Source organism: Pteropus alecto, unplaced genomic scaffold, assembly GCF_000325575.1.
Source record: "Pteropus alecto unplaced genomic scaffold, ASM32557v1 scaffold17, whole genome shotgun sequence".
NCBI lineage: Eukaryota > Metazoa > Chordata > Mammalia > Chiroptera > Pteropodidae > Pteropus > Pteropus alecto.
Window position 1 is genome coordinate 220,699 of NW_006440645.1, and position 11,452 is coordinate 232,150.

General features: G+C 43.6%; 2 protein-coding genes across 2 annotated transcripts in view; one reads left to right on the forward strand and one right to left on the reverse strand.

Annotated features, from left to right (window-relative positions):
* The window catches only part of LOC112484607 (protein ZGRF1-like), a 14,915-nt gene extending 3,641 nt beyond the window's left edge, over window positions 1–11,274 (reverse strand). Inside the window, exons 1-6 of the mRNA XM_025050917.1 lie at window positions 11,139–11,274; window positions 8,001–8,052; window positions 6,807–6,887; window positions 3,286–3,345; window positions 1,715–1,900; window positions 3–1,389 (exon numbers count right to left, since the gene is read on the reverse strand). Coding sequence (XP_024906685.1) covers window positions 3–1,389; window positions 1,715–1,900; window positions 3,286–3,345; window positions 6,807–6,887; window positions 8,001–8,021 — 1,735 coding nt within the window. The 5' untranslated portion in view covers window positions 8,022–8,052; window positions 11,139–11,274. The remainder of the gene's footprint in view (window positions 1–2; window positions 1,390–1,714; window positions 1,901–3,285; window positions 3,346–6,806; window positions 6,888–8,000; window positions 8,053–11,138) is intronic.
* Window positions 11,254–11,452, forward strand: part of LARP7 (La ribonucleoprotein domain family member 7) — an 18,276-nt gene continuing 18,077 nt past the window's right edge. Inside the window, 1 exon segment of the mRNA XM_025050901.1 lies at window positions 11,254–11,392. The gene's annotated coding sequence lies outside the window, so the exon portion shown is untranslated.

Below are 11,452 nucleotides of genomic sequence, written 5' to 3' on the forward strand. Positions count from 1 at the left end.
ACCGCAGCCACGTGGCAAAGTGCCCTGCGCCCAACCCTCAGAATCCTGGGGTCCTCTGCTGCTTTCCCATGACTCCTCCTCAGTGTCGCTGGTTTCGAAGCTGTTCAAGTTAAAAGTTACCTCCAGAGCTGGTTGTGTCCCACAATCCATGGGCTCAGGAATGGTCCTAAGACTTTCGTTATCAGTGCCACTTTCGGAAAACATGTCAGTGACAGTGTCCGAGGTGCCATGACTGGTACTCAGTGAGGACGCAGTCTGTAGACTTTCAGGTCCTGGCGGACAAGACACCGCCTGCTCACACCCCTTTCCTGGTGTTCCACACTCGTGTACCTCCAGAGCACCTGCCCTGAGGAGAATGGGTCCTTTTACGCACGTCGGGTCATTCTGATTAACAGGTACTTGACCATGTTCTTGAACGTCAGATTCTGACAACAAGTGGCCATTTCCGGTGCTGCTGCAGGTAGCAGGTGAGCTGCTGCTTTCACGGAGTGAAGGAACTTCTAATCTTCCCTCCCGGTCCCAGGACGGATTGTCATCACCTGCTAGCTTGTCTTCATTATACTGTCTCCCATTCTCAGCACGTGATTCCAAGAATTGTGTCCTTCTGTGTACCAAAAGGTCTTTCAAATTCAAATCTGTATCATCTCCTTGGGCCTGGAGTCTCCTTTCTAAATCATTACCAACTACGGTAGAAGAATGAGCAGAGGGACGCTGTGAGGACAAACATGTGGCCCACCAGCTTTTACTCTTCACGGTATTTCCTGATTGACGCTGACAGTGCAGACGTTCTGTCCCCACATCGTCACCCTCTTCCTGTGCGATTAAGCCGTCTGGGTGGGTGGGGACTTCTAACCCTCCTAGGGGCTGCACCGGAGGGAAATGTTCCACGGTCTCATGATTTACTTCTTGGGACGTACGAGTTGGCCTGGACTTCAGAAGAGCTACTATCTGTGCTCTGCTCCTGATGCTCTGGGGTGCTCCTGAACTGTGAGTCTGGGGTGTCCCTGAACTGTGAGAAGTCAAGCTACACCTTTTCATGGGTTCGCTGGTCAGTAAGGAATCTGAGTGCTTATTCACAGAACCAAAGGGTGAGCAGAAATCACTTTCTTCACACGGCATTTCCGCGTTAATCTTGCAGGAAGGAGTGGAGGCAGCTGATGAAAAGGGTGGGCCACGTCCATCTCGATCCCTGTGAACGACACGGTTCTCGGCATCTGCTGGCACCTCATTCACACTGTTGCTGCCCACAGCGGCGAACAAACATGGGGCACTGGGGAACGGAGAAAGAAGGACGGGGCCCCCCGGCTCCTCAGCCTCGAACGCTGCAGCTGAGTCACCGTGTTCCATAATAACCACTTTCTTTGGCACCTGACGCGGTCCTTTAAAACCCTAAAAATAATAAAACAATTATTAGCTGTTCTGTTGCCTATAAAGAGTGTGTGAAATGAACTGGCTGAAAAAAAAGAACAAGAAAGAAATGAAAGGAATGTGTGTGTTTTGCAAGGTAAATAATTTAAGATATAAAGTTTGTGAAGTTAAAATGCAAACTCATTTTTATTAAGATTTTTCTAATTAGAGGTCACTTCCTTTGGACCTAAGCTTATACTATGAAGTACCACAGTAATAACGGAGCACAATAGCTCCACAATTCACTACTTCTTGGAATGATGTGAGAAATACGTGTTGGCTCATCATCTTACGCAGGGGAACTCACAGGGAACTTCCTCCTTAAGCCGGCGGGCTGATACCCCAGGTACCGGCCCGTGGGCACGGTCCTCCGTGAGCCGAGCACGGGTGCTTCCTTAATCACGTCCTGCTCAAAACCAACGCCTTCAGCAGCTCTCACCTCCTCGACTGTGATTAAGTACCGGTCACTTTCTATGTCATCTCCAGGTTTCACCTAATTTAAAGAATAAATGTCAAAATCACACAGATCTGATCATCTACGTGCTCCAGAAGACTCACTAGCACTAGAAAGACACAACGGCTACTTGAAAAAGTTACTGGATAAATCGATAACTAAATTATTTTTCATGCACTAGTTAACTACCAACGAGCACAAAAAAGGATGGTAATACAACAAAAATTTCACTAATCTGTTAATTCAACAGTGCGTGGTGGCACCCTACATGAGGCCTCCTGTCACATACTGCCGATACGAATACAATCTCCTCTCAAGGAGATGGTTTAAAATCCACAACACAAAATGTAATTTTAAAACATTAGAGCTATTAAATATTAATTATGTATCTTTATAAACTAATGTGAATTAAATACAAGCATAATTATCAGTTATTACAAATTATTAGTTTGCTTAAACAATCATATTCTAAAAAAAGCATTTTAAATCATCTTAATCAACAAAATATAGCGCTTGCCACGATCTGACTGCAACATAAAAATAATCAACCTATTTGATAATACATAGAATCTGTGTATTCTCAGATAGTGTTCTTAATCTCTATTTATGAAATGATTTTAAATGAAATAATAGCAGTTACCACCAATTAAATATCTAATAAAATAGTGTTTCTCCTAGATCCTCTTGATAAATATAAAAATACCATAACCACTGTTAATATCATATAAAATCTACAAATAGATTGAATACCATGAGCAAAACTTGCACAATGATAATAAGACTATGCATCTGAACACTTTAGAATCGGTGCTGAGCCGCTGGGCACTTTACGAAAGTTATTCCTCATTTTCAGACCAACCCAGTGAAGTCTATGGTCTATGTTTTACAGTAGAGGTCAGACACAGAGGCCAGGTGAGCCAGGAAGGACGTGGCAGTGGACAAAGAATCCAGAACGAACAGCTCTAATCTTACTTTTCACACTAAAATATGCCGTTAGCTCCCCTATTCCTTCTTCCAATAGGGGAAAAACACAGAATAAATGTATGAGAAATTATTTTAAATAGGAATAATTTTACAATAGATCCAACTCCAGTTCTCTGCCTACTAAAACTGTGTACAAGAGTCAGACTATAGAGTCACTCCCGGGTACAAAGCCCAGAGGGAGCTGTGACGCTGAGCGTGGGCCAGTTACCAAGAACCCTCTGTGCCGTGCCCCTGATCCACAGTTCAGAGGGCTGTGCGGAGATTTAATGAAACATCTGAAAGCTTTCAGCACAATGTGGCTAATCATAAATGCTCAATAAATACTAGCTACAATTATTAGTATTAGTACTGTGACTATACTATTAAACAATATTCGTAAAGGAAGTATTTACAGAGATTTTTAAACAATAACTTAAAACAAGATAGACACATTAAAATACCTCGAGGCACTTAAGAAAGAAACTCTCCAAACATCCTCCTTTGTCATCGTATAAAATTGCCTATAGTTAAGAAAAAAAATGTTAAAAGGAGACAATATAATTCTGCTTTTCTTAAACACCTTCGATAGCAAGTGAAAAGTTGTTATAGAGGGAAACCACACCAGGAAAGGATTACCCGCCTTGTTAACCTGTTAGAAAGGGCATCTATCTTAGATGTTTACCAGCATCTACTCGCTCCGTGCAAGACAGCAAAAGCACCCAGAGAAGAAATTCAAAAGCTTAGTCCCTACTGGGAGGATCGTGAATGGAACTGGGGAGCAGACAGACAGGAATGTGTTGAAGAGGGCAAAGCAGGAGACAAGCCAGTGAAGAGGCGGCTGTCGCAGTGTGCCGCGGAAGGTCTGGGCGAGGCTTAGTGCTCAAAGTGGTCGGCACCAGCTGTCGGCGAGGCACGGTGAAGCTGGCATGCGCCGGGTGGGGGGAAGCTACGTGGCGATCGTCGCCAGCTTCCTGCCTGTGCCTCGGCCATTTCACAGCGGCTTCCCCGCCAGCACCTTCAGGGGCGCTGTCGCTCTTTGGAAAGTCCGGCAGTTCGTTAAAGGACTAAGCGGAGGGTGGCCCCATGATCCAGCAGTCCGCTCTTTAGCATAGAGAAATGAAAGCGTACGTCCTCACAAAAACACACACAAACGTCCACGCCAGCACTACTCACAACACTCAACAGTGGGCACAACCCAAATGCACATGGATCGATGACGGATAAACAAAATGTAACAAACCCATACAGTAGAATGTTACTCAGCAAAAAACTGGAGTCCTGATATGTGGATCCGCACGGATGGACGCTGAAAACACGGGGACCGAGGGAAGGAAGCCATGCCCAGGCCCGGAGCGGACAACCCACCGAGACAGGAGCGGACAGGCGGTGGCTCAGGCCGGGCCTGCGAACCGAATAGTGACGACTGACGGGTGTGGGGTGACAAAAATGTCCTAAAGTTAGACTGTGGTGACGGCTGCCAGAGTCCATGAATACAGACCCCGCGACCACCACTGAAGTCGCCTCGCTCGGCTCCCTCCACAACCGCGTCTGACGGACCCGACGTGGCCGGGGCTGAGAAACCCGCTAAGTCGAAACTGAAGGCAGCAAGGCAGGAGAAGGGTCACTGCCTTCGAGAGAAGCGGCCGAGCAGGACAAGGAGCAGCGACCGCCATGTGGCGCCCGCACGGCCCGCGAGCACCGCCTCCCGATTTCTATCGGCTGTTAGACCTTGGGAGATGCGACGAGGCTGGGTCAGCTTAAGTGACCTGCTGCCCCTTTCAAGTCCAGGAACCGCTGACCACGAAGGCCGCACCCGCCTGTCCCATGGCCCGCCTGGCTGGCAGGAGAGGAAAAGGACCTGCACGTGGTGAAGGCAGACGCTGAGGGACGACAGTGAAATCTCGAGGGAAAACCAAGCTGCTCCAACGCGTCCTGCAGGCTGTCAAGGGCCGTTTAATCAGGGCGCCACTTTTTTCAAATGGCAAGCTTTCGACAATTGGGCAATCGATGAATTTTAAAGTATTTGTGCTTTTTAAATTACATTTTAAGAGGTATTTGTAACATTTTTAGATAATTTACATTTAAATGTATCTAACGGATTAGTTTTATGATTCTAAATTAAAATGTATAATTGAGAAATTCATTTTGGATATGTTACTTGTTAATTGAAAAAAGGGATAAGTAAATTTTACTCAGTTTATAAATCATATTAGAATCTTAAAAGGCTTTAAGATGAACGATGTTTACAATTTATTAGAATTAAGAGGTAGATTTACATCCTTGGGAGGGTTTTGTTAGGGCAACTTAATGCTAAAGAAAGAAAATAAAATATATCAAATTTATAAATTTAATTTAAAATATTTAAGATTTTGTTTTTTAATAGCCTGATTATTAAAAGTATCTACCTTGTTCAACTTAAGTTGACTAAATATTAAGCTACGACCCCATTGAAAGTTAAACTAAACTAGGTTTATAAATTTCACAGGATTTATAAGTTGAACTTGAACACTTAAGGTAAAACTAGTTTTTAATTTTGTTTTGATAAATTAAATGTTAATTTAAAGTGATAATGATAAGCAGCCTTTCACAGTGAAAGCTGCTCTAGAGGTAACTTTACAACAGCCACATGGAATAAATACGAGACACGGAGAGCGTTAGCTGCCAGGCTGGGGACGGTGGCCTCACTGCCAAGGCCATGGTCTCACTAACGACGCACAGTCTCTCACCAACGTGTCCTTTGTGTTGTCAGCTCATCTGTAATAAAGATGTTCTTTTAAACCAGTGATATTGAGAGAGGCAGTCGAACAGTTAGGACGTGGGCTCTGGAGCCAAAACCCCAGGTTCATGGAGGAACCCTCCACTTTCTAGCTGTGGGACGCATGGGCAGGCCACCGCACCTCTCTGTGCCTGTCTCCTCCCCTAGGGAAGGGGAGGACAGGAGACTCACGCAGACACATGCACAGCACCATGCCTGGCACATGGTAAGCACTTGATGAGTATTTAAATCAAAAGCGGAGGGGGTAGGGGCTGGGGCTGAGCGCGTGGGTGCGGGGGGTCAAAAGGCGCCAACTTCCAGCTATAAAATAAGTCAGTCCTGGGGTGTGACGCACAGCACGGTGGCACCAGTCACAACGCTGCATTGCACATCTAAAAGTTGCTAAGAGAGGAAATCTTAAAAGTCCTCATTATAAGGAAAAGAAGGAAAAAAGTCTGTAATTATGTGTGTTCACAGATGTTAACTACACTTATTATAGTGCTCATTTTGCACTGGATACAGATATCGAATCATGTCGTCCACCTAAAACTAATGTGATGGTACATGTCGGTTTTGTGTCCATAAAACACACAAACGAGGGAAGCAGATCGCCCTCCCCAATGTGAAGGGGCTTCGTCCAATCAGCGGAAGCCCGGATAGAACAAAGGCAGAGGGAGAGAGCGAGAGATACTGATACAGCTTTACACGCCTCTTTATACCAGTACGTGGGACTGAGTCCCGAGGACAGCTTTAAAGCTTGGGAAGGGAACAGGCCGACGGAGGACACTGAGAAATGGTCAGTGAGCAACAGCAGGAGGCCGGTGTCCCAGAAGTTAAATAAAGAATGGGGGGCTCCAGAGTGTACGGGTCACGAGACCCGATCAGGGACAACACCAGCTCTGGCAGATGGAGCCGAGGCGGTAGGAAGAGAAGCTACCGAGGATCCCACGCCTAGCAGCATGAAAGCACCCTACTAAATCACTCTCCAACATTCCTAAGAAGTTTCAACAAAATCTAATTCAAAACAAAAAATAAATAGTATTTACTGAAGTTTTGAAATGTACAAACTAATCACTGTGCTGTGGGAATCATTTGGCAACTTCTGTTCTCAGGTCCAGCCAGCTTATGAAGACACCTAACATTTTAGCATCTACAGAGTTCTCGTATCATTGCATGAAAAGGCAGGAGCCCAGCTCTCGATTCAGCCATCAGCTGCTGTGCACTTACTTTGTTTCTGCAGCGAGTGACCTTCAGAATTCCATCTTGCCACACTTTTGACTTCTTCATCTTTTGATGAGTATACAGTACCTTAATTCCAAAAATACAAAGTAAAGAAATGGTTTCTATTTATATTTATTAAATGTTGTATATTTTTAGGCCCTTCTACAAACAAAATATATTTAAGACATCTATCAAAATAAAAGCAGATATCATAACGATAATCAAAAAAATCAATTTAAAAAAAGAAACTAGGTAGTGAAAGGCAAGGGAGGGAGAAAGGAGAAGCAAAACCTAAGAAGTGAAGAGTTAACTGTGCAACAAAAGCCACTGAGAGCTTCTCAGTCATCAGTGGGAAGGGAGAAGTGTCCGGTCACAGGGCTCACGACGCGCAGTTCTCAGAGCGCAGCCCAGAGACTCCTGCTGGTCCCAGGGCTTTTTCAGGGGTCTGTGAGGTCAAAGCGTTTTCACGACGTTATTTGGCTTTTCACTAAAAAAAAATTACGGCAGAGTTATGTATGTGCAACGCTGCAAGGTTCAATTTCAGACTAACGCAGAAGCAGATCTGAGAATGAAGTCAAATGTTAAAGGGATCTGCAAAACATGTAGAGCAGTGCTGCTCTTTTCAATATGTTTCTGTTACAGTTTTCGAAAACAGCTATTTTCATTAAAAAGTAATCTGTTAAATGTAATGGGTTTATTGTTTCTTAATGAATTAATAAGTATTTCAAAAATTTGTTATAATTTCTAATATGAAAGACATCAATAGACATAAGCCCCACAATCAAAAACTCTTTGGGGTCCTCAATAATTTTAAGAGACCAAACAGTTTAACAACCACCGATGTACAAAGAAGCATGCCAGTGCTTCAAGAGAAAGAAATTACTGCCTGGTCCTGAGCTTCCTAAGAATTTGTTCCAAAGGCCTTTCTTTGTACAGCAAATGTGAAGGGCAGGCAAGAGACGGGGCTTCCACGTAAAATACAGGGCGGTATCTGAGACACACACATGTATACTAAAAAATTCTTCACTGTTTATCTGAAATTCAAATTTAACCAAGTGCCCTGCTCCGCTCTGAGGCTTTGGGTTGTATTTTACTGTTGTTGTTGTTGTTGTTGTTGTTTTCTGCTAAATCTGGCAACTCTAGAAACATTTGTTAAGTGTAAAAGGAAGGAAGAAAAAAGGAAACAATGGTAAGACTTACAATAAATTCTTGGCTTTCCATTGTTTCTTCTGAAGTTATAAATCAGTCAGCTCTAGAAAATAATCAGTGGTTAGTCAACTATTTATATCACCTAAAATGAAAAACGACAAAGCATATTCCACCCTGATGAAAAGATGAAGTATCAGATACACTTTACCCCCACACGCTCTTGACCAGAGGGAGGATCTGAGTCCCAGGACTATGCAACTGCCATGTAAAGAGAAAACTAAGTAAAATGTATAAATATTTTAAATGTTTCTATATATATAATATATATATTATACATGTTTGCAGTAGTCTGCAAACATTCTTCCAGGTGCCATAACAAGCATCAGAAAATGATTCCCCCTAGAAGGTTTGGTTCCTTATAGAGCCAGCTTCAATTTGTAGTTTTCTGAGTTGATATGGTCACCACAAGATGGCCCCCTTGCGTTTAAAAGTTTTCCCTTTTACATGCTGAAGTCAATATACTACAGTATCTAGTGCCAGATGTTATAATACTCTGCGAGAAAACAAAAATCTTTTCAACATGGTTGCAACGAATACTGTAGTTATTCTATGCCATTGGATAAAATTGTCATTTGGGCAAACTCGGAAATCTAGACTCGCTGATGGTGATTAAAGAACAGAAACGCCACGGTTCCAAAGGTGTGACCCCCGGACCAACGGCATCGGCACCAGCTGGAAACCAGTTAAAAATTCAAATGCTTGGGGTCCACCGCTGACCTGTTAGGTCAGAAAGTCTGTGCCCAGTAGTCTGTTTTAACAAGCCTTGCAGGTGATAGTGACACGTACTTGAGCATTTCGCCCTGAAAGACGTAGGGGATTCAATAACAAAGCGTAATTTGCAATTCTGGATTCAATACCTCATTTATACATAGAAACTAGGCCACCTATATTTTATTTATAAATTACATATATTTATTTAGTATTTACTATGTGAGAGACTAAAATGAACAAAACAGTATTCCTAATCTCAAGGAATTTTCAGAATCGAGAAGTGATGAACGGTAATTACAATAAAAAGACAGAAATAAGCACAGGAGGGACGCCAGCTCGGCCTAGGGCATCAAACAAGGCTTCGCGAAGGATGTAACGTCTAAGCTGTAAGCGGAAATGACCATGAACCAAGGGAGGATGCCAGGGAAGGTATTTACAATTAGGAATCAATCCATACAAAGGCCTGTGGAAGACGCAAGACCAAGGATCTCTAAGTAGTACAATTAAGGAGTCAAGGGTAAAATGGTGAGTGGTGAGAGCAGAGACTACAAAAGGAGTAATTACAGGCATGCCAAATTGTTCGGATTTTCTGTAAAGAGCACAGAAGCCATGCCAGGATTTTAAGAATAAGATGACATAATTTGACTTTGGTTTTAGAGATTGCTCTGGCCGCCAATTAGAGAAAGAACGGGGTCAGGGGTAGGCAAATGATATGAATACTTGCTCTGGGACATAGTTCACAGGACAGGACCCAGACTTACAGGGGTACTGCCTTTCTTAGATATAACTCCCATATCCCACATCCCTCCCCTCCAGCCCACTGGAATTGCTGGATGCCTAATGAATGCCAAGAAGATAACAGGGAAGTCCAGAGAGATATCATTCACTGCTGCTTTTAGAGCAACTTGATCCAGCCACTGAATGGGTTGGACATTCTGTATATGTAGATGAGACTACATGGTGTAGACACAGTGCTTGCATGTGGTAGTTATTAATATTAGATCTCTTTAATAACAGCTATCATTTATCCAGTGTGATTATATGCTAAACATTGTTCAAATGCTTTAAATGCTCACCTTTTATGGTGCAGATACTATTTCTTATATTCATTTTACGAAAAAGGAAACTGAGGTACATAATAGGTAAGTAATTTGCCCAAGATTATAAGTAAATAAATGGCAGATTCAAAATTTAAAACTAAGTAGTCAAGGTCCTCATGCTCATATTAAATTATATGACTACTTTTGAGTACCTACAATATCAAGATGGAACTGGACTAGATACTTTACATATAATATCTGTCAGTCTCATAATCCTGAAGAGCAGATATTTTCATCACATTTATAGATTAGGAAAACAGTATTTACTAATTCAGGATTACTTATAGGCTATTTGGGAACTGCAAAATAAATTCCTCATTGTTTTCAAAAAATTAGAGCTATTACTCAAAAGAAATCAAGAAGGTCCAAACTCTCATAAGCAGTAAATTAGATTACAAGGATTAAACTAAAAAAAAAAAAAAAAAGAAAGGCTGACTGAATTTTAAAATATTTAAGAGAGCCCTAACTTCTATATTCAAAGGAGAGTCAACACTCCTTTATTAACATTAAACAGGAAAAACAGTTTTAGCCAACAGCATCATATATTTAAACGAGGTGCAAGGATAAAACATTTTCTGAAAGTCTTCATCTATCCACGCCTGTCAAACAATTCAAGCGTTGACCCACCTCGAATGGGTGAAAGTTTAATGTGCAAAGACGTTTTTAAAGGGGTCAGGAGACCCTAGCTGATCTGTGATAACTGCATAAGGGCACACACGCGTGTTGTACTGTTTGTACATTTACGTATAAAATTCGGCCTCCTCACTAAAATACGAGCCATGCTTTCGGTCTTTTTCTTTTGGAACAAGAAGAATCTTTCGAATCCTTAAATTGGCTTACAGATTTAAAAGTTTTGGAATCGCTAACCCAGTATTTCGTTAAGAAACCATCCAGTCCAGATAAACAAAAGAAATCCACATTTCATTTGCCAAGATTCTAATTATCATGACCTTGTGTAACCAAATGACAGTGGAGACCTGACCCATTGTCAGTTCCCAAAAGCAAACAACAAAATCCTTTCCGGTCCTCACGCGTCTGCGGGAACTGCAAAGCGGGGCCGGGAAAACCTGTGAAGAGGCTCAACTCCTACCGGGAGTCGGAGCAAGCTGTGACGGCGACCGCCAATCCTGGATCCACACAGCGCCCTCACTCTCTGCCCTGGCGGAGCCGATTCTTTCGTCCCTCCACCTCAAGTCAGCGACACCGCCCCCCTGACTCCCCGAGACCCGGGGGCAGCTCACTTCACCCACCCATCACACTACACTCCCTTTCGAATATTCGCGCGAAAGCCTGTGACGTCATCAGCCCGGGACGGCACCTGAGCGGGAGCCGACACTCAGCAGACCGCCGTCTTCAAGCCGCCGATCTAAGTCCTGATTGGCTACGAGCCGCCCGACGCCCCGCCCACGCCCGTGACGTAAGACGGCGCAGCGCCTCGGCGCGTCTTTCTGAGGCGTCCGGGGACTCCTGTCGCTCGCTGTATGACGCGAACACAACCCCGACTGTAGGACCCCGGAGACGGAAAGGCTCCAGGACGCAGTATCTGGCCCTGTATTTTGGGACTTGAACGGAGTGAGTGGCAGGCGGGCTCCGGGGCCGCTCAGGTGGGGCGAGGTCAGCCCGCTCCGCCCC